This window comes from Puma concolor, chromosome D2, assembly GCF_028749965.1.
Source record: "Puma concolor isolate L17-30 chromosome D2, mPumCon1.1.hap2, whole genome shotgun sequence".
NCBI classification, from domain to species: domain Eukaryota; kingdom Metazoa; phylum Chordata; class Mammalia; order Carnivora; family Felidae; genus Puma; species Puma concolor.
Genome location: NC_141677.1, coordinates 88,410,619 through 88,427,351, shown reverse-complemented (window position 1 = coordinate 88,427,351; position 16,733 = coordinate 88,410,619). Strand labels below are relative to the sequence as shown.

At 61.6% G+C, this 16,733-nt stretch overlaps 1 protein-coding gene across 1 annotated transcript in view; it reads right to left on the bottom strand.

The window, feature by feature from the left end:
• The window catches only part of ADGRA1 (adhesion G protein-coupled receptor A1), a 35,827-nt gene that overhangs the window by 3,813 nt on the left and 15,281 nt on the right, over positions 1–16,733 (bottom strand). Inside the window, exon 5 of the mRNA XM_086681253.1 lies at positions 13,207–13,328. Coding sequence (XP_086537379.1) covers positions 13,207–13,328 — 122 coding nt within the window. The remainder of the gene's footprint in view (positions 1–13,206; positions 13,329–16,733) is intronic.

Sequence of the window (16,733 nt, the reverse complement as noted above, 5' to 3'; positions counted from 1 at the left end):
TGGGTGGGAGCAGGGTGACCTGGGGACTCTGTGCCTCCCAGAGTTCTCTATGCGGAGAACACGTCCTTCGGAACGAGGACAAATACGGACATTTTCTGACAAAAATAAAACCAAGTGAATTTGTTGCCAGCTGACCTTCAAGAAATGCTGAGTGACGTCCTTCAGGCTAAAGGGCTATTACACCAGATGGAAACTCAAAAGAATGGAGGACACCAGAAATGCTAAATGTTGGGGCAAATAGAAAAGATCTTCCTTCCTCTTGATTAAAAAAATATGATTGCTTAAAGAAAGATTCTAATACTGCCTAGGGGAGTTGATAATCCATGTCGAGTAGCAGATGCCGCGTCTTTAGCACCGAGATGGCGGGGGGCACAGCCTCACGGGCGGGATCTCTGTATACCTTTCACATGGACGCGTACACCTGTCAGACCAAAGACGGTGCGGGGAGCTGGTGCACATCAATCCTCGCGGCAATCCGAAACATTGATAGGGAAAAGTTAATAGATAAATTAAAATGAAATGTAAAACATTAACAAAAATACTCCGAAAGAAGAAAATAGGACAGGAAAAGAGGAAGAGAAGGAAAAAAAAAGAAGGAAAAGCAGAAGATAGGTGGTGGAATGGAGACCTGACTCCGCCCAGCGTTCCGGGACGGAATGCCCCAGCTCACGCACAGGTGGGCCGGGCAGGTGCGCCACGGCACGCTGAGACCGCCCTGTCCGTGGCGGCAGCACCTTCCGTGCGGAGTTGCAGAGCCTCTGGACGTCGATGGAGACGGGGGCCCAGGAAGGCTGTGGCAGCCACCCTGACACCAGGGAAGAAGGGCTTCAAGGGGAAGAGTCGAAGAGGCCCGTGTTATGGCGATGTCAGCGTGGCCCACGGGAAGACACCGCGAGTGCACACGGCCCAAGAAAAGGTTCAAAGTATGGGAGGCCGAAAGGGACACAAGTAAAGGGAAAGACAGACAACTCCAAAACCACGGCTGGCGATTTAAACTCCCCTCTCTTAGCAGTTGCCGGGACAGCTAGGCGAGAAATCGGGAGAGAAATAGAAGATCTGAACAATGATATGAATCACTTCCCCACAAATGCTCTTCCTGGACCATCACACCCGGTGCCTGACGACGCTCGTTTGTGCCCCGTACCCGCGGTCTGCTCACCGTGGCGGATGGCGTGTGCACCACGAAACAAACCTCGATCAGGTTAAGAGGGTTGTGATCATCCAGAGCATGTGGCCTGACTTCCGTGAAGTCCTATTAACAATTCATAGCAGTGAGGAAACTAGGGAAACCACAAACACCTGGAGGTGAAACCACGCACTTCTAAATAAGTCACGGGTCTAAAAAGGTGTCATGAGGGAATCCGGAAAACGTCTTAAACACGACGAGAGAGGGAGCAACGTATTTTGGGGATGCAGGGCTCAGAGGGACGTCCATAGCAGCAAATGCTTCTGTGGGAAAAACGGGGAGGCCTGACATTCACCACCCAGGACTCCACTCGACGAGGCAGAAAAGGAAGAGGGCAGGGTAAACTGAGTCACCAGAATGAAGGGGACGACATGGAGGAGAGCAGACAGCAAGCAATGGTGAAAAACAGCAAGCCAAGCGTCGATTTCCGCAGACAATCGACAACCCTGTGCCCGCCTGGCCGGGCTGACGGGAAGTGGGGCCACAGAGAACCAGACTCCCGTGGGGCGGGGACGGCGGTTTGTAAACAGCCGTGGCCATTACCTCAGCAGCTTAGATGAAGTGGCCAAATTCCTCGAAAAAAATATAAATCAGCCAGATCGAAACAAGAATTAGGAAATCAGAATACTCTGTATCTGGTAAACTGGTTGGCTCCAACATTCACAAACGTCTAGCAGAGGAGATTCCAGGCCCCTCGAGCGTCAGCAGTGCGTATGGTCACGCGTCTAAGGAAGTGATGACACCGATCCATCTTGCACAGGCATTTCCAGAAAATAAAGAAGGGTCGCCTCCTGACTCAGCTTACAGGGCAGCAGAAGCCGGTATGAAAACCAGACAGATACATGAGAAAAGAGTGAATAGCCCTCAGTGTCCCCCTGAACAGACACAAGCCCCTCTAACAGTGTATCAGCAAATGGAATCGAGGACTTCATGCACAGGATAAAATATCTCAAGTAAGTTTATCGCAGAAATCCAAAGCGTGTTCTTCATAAAATCGACGTGGTTGGTCGTGGAGCACAGTAGGGACATACGATTGGCTCGTAGATGCAGTGACAACACCTGACAGAATTTAATACACGTTCATCATGAAAAATCTCAGCAAGCTCGGCCCGGACGGAGTCTCCTGGGTCTGCCGAGCGGCACGTAAGGCAGGGGCTCCGAGCGCCTCTCCCGGGCCTGCAAGCAGCCGGCCCAGGGGCCCGAGCGACACGGGTGGAGGCGGAGATACCCCGTGAGGTCCGGCACGGCACAAAAGGCGGGGCGGTGAGCCAAGCCCGGCAGAGCTGCGAGGGAAATGTCCCCGACTGCTTTCGATGGCTGGAGGAAAATGCCGCTGCTGAGCGTGTGCTTGGGGACCTGGCCCGGGGTCCAGAGCCTCTATATAGCACGGCGAAAGGCGCCGGCCTGGGCTGCGTCCACGGCCGCCTGGGACGCGTGACGTCATGTGACCCCGCCCGCCACGCCTGGCTGCGGCAGCTCTGCTCCCGGGCTGACCAGGCTCGAGAGCCCCTTGGAACCTGCAGAAAGTCACCGTCCCCCGAGCCGTGCCTCCACCCTCCACGGAGACACAGATCCTGGGGTTCCGGCCAGGAGGTCCCCTTTAACGCACGAGGAAGTGCGTGAGGTGACGTGGGAGCGCCGAGACGGGAGCAGCGTGGCGCTCGCCCTGCCCCAGCGGCAGTAGCAGCCCCCAGCGGCTCGCTCTGTGCCCTGGGAGGACAAAGGGGCCGCATTGCTAAGCTGCACCCACGTGGGTGGCTTGCCTTGGACAGCCCCCCCTGGTCCCCCGAGGCCAGGGTGGCCCCCTCGACTCCTGTCCAGCTCCAGTGGCCACAGACCGTTCCCAGGGGGCCCCTGGCTCAGGGGGACTGCGTCCTCCAAGCCCTCCTGGCTCACACATCCTGCAGGGTGATACAGCCCCCACTGCCTCCGGCCGGGCCCCTCAGGCCGGCAGGCGCCTCGTCCTCGGCTGGGGCTCTCCCGGCCTCTGCCCGAGCGGCTCCAGCCCCAAGTCGCCAGCCCACAGGACCGCCGGGGAGCTGGGCTCCTGGTGCCGGACCGGCTGTGTGGGCAGAGGGTGCCGGGGGCCCCTCGGGTGCCCCACCTGGGATGGCCGTTCTCACTGTGGCTGTGGGCAGCCAGCGGTGTGGGCATGCGGGACCCCTTCGGGGCCCTGGCCGTCCCCGAGGTGGGCTGCCCTGTACCAGCCTCAGCTCGCCCGGTGGCCGGGGACCCTTTGGGCCTGGTCACCAGTGCCCTCCAGCCACACCTGCCCCATAAGGCACGAAGCCCAGTCTTGGGCGTCCCATCCAGCATTGTCGCTGACCGGCCAGCTCTGGTGGCACTGAAACCCCTGTTCACTGTAGGACGTCCCCTGATGTGACCCCAGGAGACACTGGCACGTTTAAGACCAGCCACGTCTCTGTGCTCTGTGTCCCCACATGGACCACACAGGGCAGGTCAGCTGGGATTCTGGGAGCTCATGTGGCTCCCAGGGACCAGACCTGTCTCTTCCTCTAGGGGGACGTTTTTAGAAAGAAGGGTGAAGCTGACCCTCCGTGGGACCCCAGCTGCCACCCCGAGGCACCACGCTGGACCCTGAGAGGCCCTTGGACACGCACAGGGCCCAGGGATGCAGGCACCTGGGGAGGAGGGTGGAGGGGGGCCCTTGCCCGACTGGCCTGGGCTCCCCCAGAAGCACGGGGACAGTGTCCCACTGAAGGGCAGATCGGGGAGCCCAGTGGTGGCCCGAACCAAGGACACTCGGCCCAGGGTGAAGTGTCACGCGGGGTCAGTGGAGTGGGGCACGTGATGTGCACGTCCAGGTATGTGAAGTCTGTCCCTGCCGCAGGCTAACGTTGGCCCTCAGAACGGGGTTGTGCCGCCTGCACGGTAAAGAGATTAGGGTTAGGGTTAGGGACAGATACAGGGACAGGGATGGTCCGGGTGACCCGGGTGGCCTGACATCATCACAGAGGTCCTCGTAAAGGGAGGTCGAGGTCAGACAGGAGGGAGGACGCTGCATGGCTGGCTGTGAGTCAGAGGAAGGCCCCCGACGAGCGTGGCGCCTCCAGAAGAGGCAAGACCACGTGTGTCCCCTGGAGCCTCAGAGGAGCCACCTGCCCTCACCTGGACGCGGCCCAGGACACCGGTTCCGGGTTTCTGACCACCAGGACGGTAATGAAATAGTGTGCTGTTTTAAGTCACATCAGGAGCAGAATGAGAGTACGGTCCCCAGCCACACACACCTCTCCAATGTCACCACTGCCACACACACAGCTCTGATGTCACCACCTTGCCATGTAGGTTCCCAGCCACACTCTGCTCTGATGTCACCACCGCACCACGTGGGTCGGGAGGGGGAATTACAGAGCTGGCGCATACAAGGAACTCCTCTAATTCACCGAGAAAAGACAGACGGCCCAACGGAAAATGAGAAAGGGGCTAGAACAGGCAGTGCACGGAGAGAAAGCCCAGTGCCCACAGGGAGTAGGTCACAGCTGGGGCAGGGGACAGAGTGAGCCGAGGGCAGCCGGGCAGTGGGGGAGCCTGTGCGGGCGAGATCTCAGGGCCAGCGGGGGCGTCCGGGCTGCAGGAAGGGGCGGCTGAGCTGAGCCTTGGGCCCGAGCCCAGCTCAGTCGGCGAGACGGCAACGTGGACGTCACGTGGACGGTGCAGTGGAAGAACCAGGTAGAAACAACATAAAGCGAGCGAGTCCCTGTATATACACAGCTCAGAGCCCCTGCAGACAAAACTGGAGTTTGAGGACTCACACTTGGCTCGGGAAGCCATTGAAAGAGACAGAGGTCAAGAGCCAGGACGGGGGTGTGGGCTGCAAGTGGGCGCAACCCTGGAGGCGTCTGGCAGGGGAAGCTTCCGTTTCTTCCCCTGAAGGCACGTGACAAGTTTCGTAAGCTTGCACGCACGTTTTTGGCATTTTTTGGTGTAAATGTTCTACTAAAACAAGACAAACACTCCAGAAAGGAGCAGGTGTCTCCCGGAGCCGTGGCCCGGGCAGAGCGAGCATGGCTCCCACGTGGGCACCTGACTCGCCTGTGGCCGACGGGAGCCAGGGCTGAAGCGGGAACGAACCAGCTCCCGGGACACGGCAGAAGTCCAGGCAGCGGGCACGGGCTTTTAATGAAAGGGCAAACCCGGGAGTTCTGGAGGTAGAGACCAGAGAATGATCCGGAAGCCTGTGTCAGGGTCGGCCGAGGTCAGCAGGTGTGGCGATCCCATCCGTGGCTCACTCCCTCTCTGCAACCAAAGCAGCGCTTGTCAGTGGTGGCCCCGGGCCCAGCCACCTGGGGCAGGGGGCAGGGGGCATGGGGGCCGCGTTGATCTGCGGCCGGCTCCCCGGGGTGGTGCCTGTGCTGGGGGCCCAGGGGTCCACAGGGTCCACAGGGTCCACAGGGTCGCTGTCCACAGGTGTCTGTCTGTCTCTCAGAGGACGGGCAGCCGTGGACGCTGGGGAGCAGGGCCTCCGTGGCGGTGTCTCTCTTTGTGAGGGCCCAGGAGGATGTGTCTCCGGTGCCACACATCCCGCCACTCACCAGCATCTATTGTCAGCGATGCTTTGCCAGACGTGAACTTTCCCGCCACCAGCCCTGCTGAGCCGGCCTTGATGCTATAAACGGGCCGTTTGAGGACTCCCTCTGTGCGCGTGTGCGTCCAGCGAGCCTCGCAGCCTCCGGAGCTGCGGGAAAACCTGACCTTAGAACCCGGGCACCTGCCTCCACCCGTGAGCGATGCCGGACGGCGTCTCGGGGGCCACAGGAGAGACCGGGCACAGCAGACAGTTTCCCCGCAGCCCCCAGCCCCCGATTTCAGAGCCAGCAGGGGACACGTGACGGGGTCCCAATAGCCAGACGGGGGCAGTGAGCCCACCTCGCCCTCCTGGACAGTTCTGTCCACTGGCCAGCCGTACTTGAGAGCTTCTCCCCCCAGCCGCCCAGCACAGCCAGAGGCACTGCCATTGGGCGTGACGGTCTCCAGCCTGCAGGTGAGTTGCAGGGACAGGAGAATATTTGGGATTCTTGGTGGGGTCCTGGCTGCCAGGCCCTCCTGGGTTCTGAAGGAGGAGACAGGCAGCTGTGGGAACGGGTTGGGGGATGGATGGGCTGGGGGTGGGCTGCAGCCTTGGGGAGGTGGCCCAGGCGGGGAGCCCGAGGCCCTGGGAGCCCGCTCGGACGCCCCCGGATGCGAGGAGCCCTTTGGTGCTCGGCTTGGCGGCCGTTACACCCCCGTGGCCTCTCTTCTGGGCATCTTCCCTGCACGCCCCTCAGTGCCTTTCCTTGGCGGCTTTTAGTGCGTTTCCTCCCTGGACGTGCAACAAGTCTTCATGGAGGAGGCTGAGCGCTGAGTACATCCCACAGGCCCTGCTGGGACGGAGCCCAAAGGGCCCAGGCATCCGGCTGAGTCCAGAGTTGGGGCCCGGCTTCTGCAGACTCCGAGCCCTTGGACGCTTCTCTCTCTTCTGGAGTGCGTCCCATAGCCTGCCGCCGACCACCAGGTGGACCCTGCCCGAGGGGACGTTCACGCAGGCCAGGGAGGCGAGGGGGCGGGAGGGGCACGGGAGCGTGGTCCCCGGCCCGCAGGCTGGTGCGGCCTCGCTCAGTCACAGAAAGAGGCCCAGGACCCCTCCGGGGGCTGACCACTTGGGCCTTCTGGACCCGACTAAACCACCCCCACGAGAGGCACCTCCTCTCCTGAAGAGCGTCCCCCAGGACTGCCTGGCCCTGGGGCCGCCCTGCGGCCCTCAGGGAGGAGAGAACCCTCGATGTGCCGGGAGAGTTCGTCCAGGCCACGCGTGGGCACGAGGAGACGCAGCCCAAGTGAGCTCGAGGACCACGCGTATGCCGCGGACAGGTGTGGGGGCTGCGGGACGCGGCCCCAGGCGTCGCCCCGACCCGGGATCCATCTGAGACACGCCCATCTCCAGGTCCGGTTAGCACTCCGTGCCACCAGATCAATGGTTTCGGAGGAGACCACAGAGCACTTACACACTTGTCTGAGTGTGCTGCTGGTAAAGCCACCGTGCGCTAGGAGATGCGCGGCACAGTCACCCACGGCTTGCGCCGACCGAGGGCGAATGGCGGCGACAGCCACATGGGTTTGGTGCCTGGAGGGGGGCTGTTGACGAGACCCCGGGGCTCACGCAGAGACCCAGAGCGATGTCTGTGCCGAGCACAGGGCACAGTGTGTGCGCACACGGCTCTGCCTGGGGTCCCGTCCAGAAATGCGCCCTGACATGTAGCGTGAGGCCGGGGCGCTCCAAGATTCCACGTAGAAACACCACAGTGCCGCCTGCCGGGACTCGCCCTGGTGGTGCCAGCCCCGGGGGCGTGTGGTCACTTCTGCCTGAGAAGCGGTCCTGACTTCTGAAGATCGGCCTGTGAAGCAGGACCTCTGCCCCCCGGTGTGGCGTCGTGGGGTCACTGGAGGCCACGGGCATCAGCCGGGGTGGGTCCGGCTCGGTTCGCCGATGGCCTTGGAGCGCCTGCCCCCATGCAGGACAGCCTCCCACCTGGGCCCTGCATGGGACTCCTGGGGGCTCCCGCGGCCGCGCCAAAGGGGCAGAAAAGCCGAGAGAAAGTGCCGATCTGTGCCGTCTCTCAGCATACACACTGCCGTCGCGGAAGGGGCTCCTGCAGAGGCAGCCCCGGGACCATCCCCCACCGGGCCGGGCGGTCCAGTTCGGCACCAGCTGCATGTCGGGTGAATGGGCCAGCTAGCGCCTTTCACCACAGGGCTCGCGGCGTCTAGAGCGTGAGTGCCTGGGTTTTAGTGCAGCTTTCTTCAGGTAGAAACACTACCGGCAGGCTTTAAATAATAGTGACCTACCTTGGTGCACTGTATCAGAAAGGCCAGGAGAGGCTACAGAATTAGGGCATAATCACAGGCAGCTAAATTGGGAACTGGCCCCGAGGATCTCAAAAATCACAGCAGGGAGGCCGTCTTCATTAGGAGACACCTCCCCCGGCCAGCTGCGAGGGGCTGAACGTGTGTGTCCCCAGGCCCACACAGCAAAGCCCCACCCCCAGGTGATGGCCTGGGAGGTGGGTGCGCTGTGAGAGCGGAGCCCTCATGGACAAGGTCAGACCCCAGACAGCCCCCTGCCCCTTCTGCCTGTGAAACAAGAAGTCTGCTCCCACTGGAACCGAGCGTGCTGGCCCCTGACCCCAGGCGTCCAGCCTCCAGACTGTGAGACACATTTCTGCTGTTTATAAGCCTCCAGTCGGTGGCATTGTGTCAAGGCAGCCAGCATGGATGGAGACCTAACAGAAGGTGTGGAAGCCTTGAGAAGGTCTGTCTCCTGAGAGACCTTGCCGAAGAGGGCTGAGTAGCACCGTTGGGGGCGCCACGGGTTCGGCCAGCACAACACTGCTGCCCAGGGCGTGCACTGCTCCCCTTCCGGCCATGCTCCAGCGTGCTCAGGGCTGACGCTGCTCCCGCAGAGCCGCTGTGCGGGAAGTGGGGGGCTGCGGTCCTTAAATTGTCTGTACTGGCGACCATGGTGGTGAGGTCGTGAGGCCGGCTGGAAAAGCGCAGACGCGGGAAGAGAAGACATCTGAGTAGCAGTTAAAGGGATCCAAGGCAGTGACTAACGGCCCGTGGTGGTTTGGCCTGGAGCCCTCAGCGCGGTGCGACCTCGCGGACTTGGGAGCCGTTCATGAGTCCTGTTCTCTGTGGAGAAGGCTGGCGCAGAGAACATGCAGCATTGTTCTTGTCTCAGTGTTTCTGGGCCCGTCTGCCTTCTCTTACCACGTGCTCGGACGTGAGCAGGGGCCGGCGGGCATGTCTGGGACACATGCAGCGCAGTCTGCCCGCAGCAGCCGGGTCCGTAGACTGGGCTGGGGGGCGGGCTGGAGACAGACTGGGGCAGAGTCAGGGACTGGGGACCACCTGATCTGGGTCGGGGGACAAGGACCATCAGGAGCAGTGATAGCTCTCTGACATGAATGGTGGGACGGGGGACACATGGGGGACATGGGGTGGGGGCTGGTTCCTGGGGACACACGGGGGACTTTAGGTGGGGGTTAGTTCCTGGGGGACACACGGGGGACATCAGGTGGGGGTTAGTTCTTGAGGACACACAGGGGACGTGGGGTGGGGTTAGTTCCGGGGGGACACATGGAGATGTCAGGTGGGCTCCTGGAATCTGTCTGACACCCAGCCCTGACCCCACAGAGTAGCTGGCCTCTTGGGGCTGACCCCTCTCATCTCCTGTTGTCCCTCACATCCCCTCTCCTCAAGGCCATCGCTTCTCAACACGCACTGCCTAGCACTGGTCTTGCCCTCCTGCGTGGGAAAGCCAGACCCTGGGGCTGGGACCTTGCACCCCAAGCTGAGGCTCTGAGTCTGTCCTATCCCCGAGCCGCACCTCCGAGGCCATGGGACAATACTTCCAGTGAGAAGATTTACCCCTTGGTTCCAGGCAGTGACATTTGGCAAGAGGCACGGAGGCAGCACTGAGGGACAGGGATGGGACTCGCACTTAGTGGACAGCCACACCTGTGGGGACATACCAGAAGGGCCGGCGCTCTGGTGGGTGATGCCTGGGGCCGGCCACGGCCTCAGCCAAGGTGCTCCCCAAAGATGGAAGTACCCACTGGGCCGCAGCCCCACAGTGCCCCCCAACCCCACGCGGAGAAAGCCCACACGGCCAACCTGGCCTCGGGGGTTCAGCCAGCAGGCCGAGCAGTGTAACCTACCCCTCGAGGCTGCCCCACCGCACCTGCGCCCCGGGGCAGGGATGAGGGTAGGAACGAGGGGCTGTGTGCTCCTGTCACTGTGATGGGACCTCCCCCTGAGGCCGCCAGCCACCTTGGTCGAGCTGGAATTTCCTTCCCTCAGCCTGCCACTGAAGTGCACAGGTGTCGAGGGGACCCCCCACCCCAAAACCTAACCATATATGGAAATTAAACAGCACACTTTTATGCAACCAACAGGCCAAAAAAAGAAAAGGAAAAGAAAAAGAAAAAACAATCCGGAAAATCAGACGATACTTAAAATGAGTGAAAAACCCTGCAGCATGTCCGGACTCAACGGCAGAAAGGTCTAACAGACAGACTAAGAGAGAGAGAGGACTAGAATTGTGTGGCAGTTCTGGCCCGAGCAATTAGGCCAGAAAAGAAGTAAAGGCCACCAGAACTGGACAGGAAGCAGGAAGCAGTCCCGGAGCGCCCGGGTCGCAGTCGTACAGACATGACGTGACGGGATCCCCGGGAAAGCTCCTGGACACATTCAGCAAACCCCAGGACGGAAGACCGCACGATATCCGGCTGTGTTTCTACTCGTGAGCTAGAATCAACCCCAAGAGAACATTAAGGAGACAATCCCATTCACAACAGCACGAAGACAATGCTTCGGGAAAAGTCCTCCGCAGGCGGCCTGAGACGCGTGCGCTGAGAGCCAGAAATGTTGCCAACAGAAATCACGCGGACCCCAATAAAGGGACAGATGTCCTGTGTTACTGCGTGGATGCTGTGAATGTTCACGTGCCATGTTCTTTCCATGCCAGGCAGCTTCCATCAAAACTCCGGTGGCCGTGTGTGCGGAACTGATCCAAATATTCGTGTGCGGGGGACCCTGAGCAGCCAGACCAATCTTGAAACGCAAGATCCATCTGTGCTCTCTGCCCCTGGAACCGGCCCTAACGGGAGGGCGGTGAGCCTGACCCCCGGAGCGGGGGCCTCAGTGGGGACTGTCCCCTCTGCTGAGTGGGGATCACCCCCGGGGCTCAGGCAGGAAGGAGAATCTGGCCTGAGATGTCTTCCACTCCGGAGTCCTGTAAAATTTCATGCGGCTGTGGTTTCCTTGAGATCTCCAAATGGGCTTGGTTTTCCCCAAGGCTGAGCAGAGGGGCCTGTGGAGCAAGCGGGCAGACCCCAGTGCGGGCTCTCAGGCCCCACGGACGGACTCCCCCGCGGCAGACCCCTTGGTGGCATCTCTGTGGCCGACTGGCCGCGGGGCCAACATAAGAAATTAGACAATCGGCCCCTTGTTTCTCAAAAAGCTGTGTGCTCTGAGTTCACACAGAAGGTTTGAACCCACAACTATTTTCTTTTTACTTCTCATCGGAGAACTTCAGAGGGAGGACACAGGGGCCCCCGCCTGCAGACCGCAGCACCGGCTCCGGTCGCTGCCCGCGCTGCCCGGGCCTCGCCAAGGGTCAGCAGGACGTGATGCGATGCTCTGCTCAGCATTCAGCATACGGTGTGGCCCGGGGGCCCTTCCCTCCCCAGAAGACTCCAGAACTACATTTGTGCTGACGTGGGCACACACAGGCTACTTTGCAGCGCTGGGCGTGGGGTCAGGGGCCAGATAAAATGATGCCTCCTGGGGGCCAGCAGGAAGAGCCATCGCTGGTAAGAATGGCCCCGGCTGGTGTTGGGCCAGCAGGGTGAGCGTGGGTGGCAAGTCGAGGGGCCTCTGGGAGGAAAAGACTTTGGCCCCCAGCTTCTGGGGTCCCCACCACAAGCCCCAGGCCAGGCGTGGCCCGAATAGGCAGCGGGGGAGGGCGGGCCCTCCGCAGAGCCCAGAGTCAATGTCTCCACCCTCCTGAGTCTGAACCTGACAGAGGTCAGTCCCCTAGGGAGCTGTTGGGATCACATCGCCATGTCCCCCCGCCCCCCCCAGTGTCCAGCGTTTTGCACCAAAGAAGGGGACGTGGGGGAGAGGTGCTGGCGGTTTCTAGGCAACAACAAAAGGAGTAAGCATCTCAGAGTTATCTGTCTCTGTGACATGGCCAGTTCAGTGCATAGCCACCGAGCCCAGACCCCTCTAGACCCGGGTGCTCTGAGACCCTCGAGCTCATGGCCCATGGAACCCATGTGCCTCCAGCCTCAGGCCCCCCGAGCCCACAGACCCCCACGACCCCAGGTTCCCTGAGTCCACAGCCCACAGAGAACAGGCCCACCCAGCCCATAGCGCCACAAGACCCCAGGCCCCTGGAGCCCACGGCCCATGGAGCACAGGCCCATGAGCCACAGACCTGTTGCTCCTGGAAGCCCCTGGGAGTCTGGCTCAGTCACACGCGTTCTGAGGCTGTCAGAGAGACAAGTGCCAGAATGCTCCGTGGCCTCCATCTCATTCTTCAAAAAGCCAGGCAGCGTTTCAATCAATTATAGGCCAGGAAATTCATTTTGAGAGTGATTTTTAAACCCTGGGGACCTGAGGCCTCCCCGGCAGGAGAAACGAGGCCCTGAAGTCTTGCCTTCTGGCCCCTGCCCGCAGCAGAAACACCAGCTGCGTGGTCAGGGGTCTGCTAGCTTCCGAAAATCAGACGGTGTCGGAAAACCTCTGGGGGAGATCACCTTGCTCGTTAAACGATGAGGCATTGTTTTATCTGCCTCAAAATGCGTTCTTCTGACGGTTTTTAGGCGCACAGAGGTACTCCCAGGTGGCCCTTCAAATTTGGACCCAGACAGAGCTCAGCCCGAGGGGCTGGGTGTCCATGGCCCTGGGACCAGGCCACAACCTCCCAGGGACATCCGCTGCCCCTCACAGGGACCACCTGTCCACCCTGAACCTTCCCAGCTTGTCCAAGTAACAGTCCGCTGGCTGGAGCAGGGGCCCCTCTCCAGACCCATCTGCCACCAGCCTTGAAAGGCCCAGGTCACCTTGGGGTCGGCGACCGAGCCACCTGGGTCTCTCCCAGCTAATGAGCAGGTACCCTGGCTCACTGAGGCTCGTGAGTGAACTGTCGCCGAGGCCGGAGCACTGACCCATCACCCAGGGCCGTCTCCGCTGTGGCCTCAGGGGCGCGGAGCTCTCTGGCACAGAGGCGCGCGCAGCCGCCAGGGGGACACATCGGCCCCCAGACCCGCCAATCTGGCTCCAGCTCTACCCCAGCACCCCGACATCCCCCCCCCCGGCACCCCACCCTGCCCCCAGCACCCGCCCCGGCCCTGGCCACCTGTGCAGACCGGGTTGTCCCCGGACCCCGTTTCCCTGTGAGCCGGTGTGCCGAGACCCCCGGAAGATAGACCAGGTGGCCAGGCGCGTGTGCTCAGTACCTCAGCAGGGGCTGCCTGGGGCAGGGCGGGGCCTTCTTGGTCACCTGCTTGTAGATGTTCCTGGCGGTCACCCCGATCCACAGCATGGTGGCCAGCGTGGAGTAGTGCAGCAGGATGCCCACCTGTGGGGAGAGGTCGGTCAGCAGCGCCTCCGAGGGCCGCCCCCCAGCGTGCTGCCCCGGAGACCGTGTGCCCCCCGAGGCCTGGGTCTGAGCCCTCCTGCTCCCTTCGCGTCCTCAGGATTCAGCTTGATAGTGGCAGGGGATGAGCCCCGCAGGAGGGCACGTGGGGGTCTCACTCAGCGCCGATGACCCCTTCACAGGGAGTTGCCCGGGCCTCCAGGACTCTGGAGCTGGTTAGATTTGTGTCCTGAGGAGACACGGGGCCAGGGGCCCCTGGGCCCGCACACACGGTACCTCTAGGGAGGTCCGTGAGAGGCTGGCCCCATAGGTGCCCCTCCGTGCGTGCACAGTGCCCGCCAACGTGCCCATGGTCAGCCTGGCCCAGATGCGGGGACCCGAGGGCTCCAGGGAGGACGTCCTCTGGGCTGGGCCCCACACGGGCGCCACCAGTTGAGGGGCGGGCGGCCCTGCAGCAGGGGTCTCCCCACGAGGCTGGTGTCGGGTTGCGTGTGACATAAAGCACCTCTAGGATCAGCCGGTGACGTCCGCTCCCACAGGCGCAGCTGCTGGTTGCTGTGGGAGCTGCTGGCCGAGTTTTACCCCTCCCCCAGCACTTACTGTGTTAGCTAATCATGCTCCTCTGTCTCCACCTGCTTCTAGAAAACGAGGTTACCTACGAAGCAAGAACCTGACATTTCACGATGACAAGTAAATCATAGCTGTGATCGGAAAGGTGATTCTCTGAATAAAGCTAAGATTGCATTATAATGATTTATTGAATCCGGAATTCAAGTTTCACTTATTAGAAAACCTCAAATAACCAAGGGGAACGGGATGGGTGGGGTGGAGCCCCGGAGCTGTTTGTGGTTTCAGGGGCCTCCCTGCACACGCCTGGTGAGTGCCGCCTTTTCTGCACCTTTTCCGCGGCCTTTTCCGCAGCCTGGCCTGGGCCTCCTGTGGGTGCCCGTGTGCCGGACCGCACCCCAGCCTGGGAACCGGGGGGCAGGCACTCTGCACCTGAACCAGGAGGAAGGAAGGGGCGTGTCCGTCTGGCCCTCAACTGAAGGATCGAGGGCTGTTGAGGGGACAGCAGCGTGGCCGTCACCGCAGGTGACTGGAAACAGACGCCGAGTCCACAGAGAAGCCCCAGAAGCAGGGGGTGGGAAGAGCCGGCTACGCTCCCGATGGGCTGCTCTGAGCCTCGCCCGCCGGGGGGTGGCAGCCTCCGCCTCCCAGACGCCACTTTGGGCCGGACACGTGGAGAGGTCATAGGACCCCCCACCTCGGCTCGCACACCCAGCTGCCGCCAGGACCGGAAGGCTGCCCCACTCTCAGCCCCAACCCGGCGCTGACGCACATCATCATGTGGGGCCACTGGCGGCCGGCCGTTTGTGTTCACGATGTCACTTAGGACTTTAATGAGGTGCCCGGTCATCTTCTTGTTGCCATAGCAACCATCTGTTCTCCAGCCGACCAAGTTTCGGGCCACAGAGCACAAGTGTGAGCCACACCTGGATAGGGAAGGCTGGCGGGGGCGTCCCGTGTTCAGGTGCCAGGGTGGTCGCCAGCTTGTCCCCGTCAGCGTGGGGGCAGGCCTGGCTGCCCCCCCGGAGGAAAACCACATTTACCATGAATTGGCTTGTGGAGATGTGGAGGCTAAGAAGTCTGAGACCCGTGGCTCGTGGTGGGCAGGCTGGAGGCCCAGGAGACCCGACTGTGTGGCTCCCGCCAAGACCGATGTCCCAGCCTGGACAGGCACAGAGAGAGTCCCCCCTTCCTCTGTCATCGTCCCCAGGCCCCTGGTGGAGAGGATGAGCCCCATGATGGGGAGGGCACCTGCCTGAGCCAGCCCACCGGTTCCAGCACTGACCGCATCCGCACCGCACGGACGCGCCCAGAATGACGTCGGCCAAATGTCGGCCCCGTGATCAGTCAAATCTCCATATTAAAGCTAACTGTCCCGGCTTCTGACGCTGTGGTCTCCCAGCTGTGCCTCGTCAGGCCTGCCTCCTCTCCAGTGGCCAGAGGACAGGGTGTCTATGCTGGGTTACCCTCCATAACAGCAGCGACGCTTCTGTCTTCATCTGCAAGGCACAGGCCCAACTTAGAGAAATGTCGGGGGAGTCACTTCAAGAATGCCACCTGGAGGGCTCGCTGGGGTTGCAGCCCCATCCCATCACCTGGGCCCCAGCTCTGTCCAGAGAACAGAGGTCACTGTTCTCTCTCGTGCACATGGTGCTCTCTGTCCCTCTTCCCCTGCCGGAAAGCTGGGCAGTGCAGCCAGAGTAGCACAGCTCTGCTCGAAATTCGCGAATGAATGACCGAAGGTATCACGGCCCCGCTCCCGGGGACACGTAGTCCGGAGGTCAGGGTGGGATCTACTCTGGAGCTCATAGGCTGGCTTCCCCCGACGGGGTTCCTGAGGATGGCCACCACAGGAGAATCAACTGTTTCTCACACTACCGTCATCACCTCTGCAGACCTTGCCCCTCCGGACCCGTCCAGGCCCGGAGCGCTCCCCGACCTGCCACGCTCCTAGGGTGTCCACCTGGCTAACGAGGCCCCTGGCCTCCAGGAACCCCCATCCAGGCTGGAGCATGGACACCGTTCCCGGGTTTCGGGAGGGGGTGGGCTCCCCAGGGGCACCGAGGAGCCTGGGGGGAGGGGGTGCTGAAGCCGGCTCCTCGCCGCCAGGGACCCGGCACAAGAGCCCTCGTTGGCCGAGCGCGACATTTCACCGCCCTCGGCGGGCTCCGTTCTTCGGCAGGCACCTCCAGACAGGATACAGATTGGGTTTCCCGGGGCATGTGCTGCGGTTGTCGCCGTGCCTATCCAAAGGCTTAAGGAAGCGTGTCTGCCCCTCAGTGCGGTTTTTAGTTACCTGCTGGCGGCTTTGCTGCTGGGGCTCCAGCGTGGATGGCAGAATCCGGTTCCCAGTGGGGTGCACGGCCTGGACGGGGATTCGCAGGGAACCGAGCCGGATGTCAGGCTGCCTGGGCCCTGGGACGAGGTGCTGTCTGGTGGCCAGTGCCTGGAGCCGGAGCTCAGCCTGATTCTTCCCCGTGCCACCCCTGCTTGAACAGCCTCTCACCCTCCCACCCCAGGGTGAGTCGCCTGCCATCTGTGCAGGGGACAGGTCATTTTGTGTGCACAGACTGCCATCGAGGTCACCACCGGTGCACCTGAGTGTCAGATAATTAGGCCTCAGCAGCTTCCACAGCATCAGTAAATGGTTGTAGGATTCACAGCAACAGAGGCTGTAAGGGGAGGGACATGAGCGCCGTGGATGCCAGGCTGAGACCCTCCCACCACGTGGCCCCGGCAGACACACACCACCAATGACAGAACCGGAAGAGGGGAGTCCTAGGTAAGATGGCTCTTCAGTCCATGGGGCAGCCCCCATCT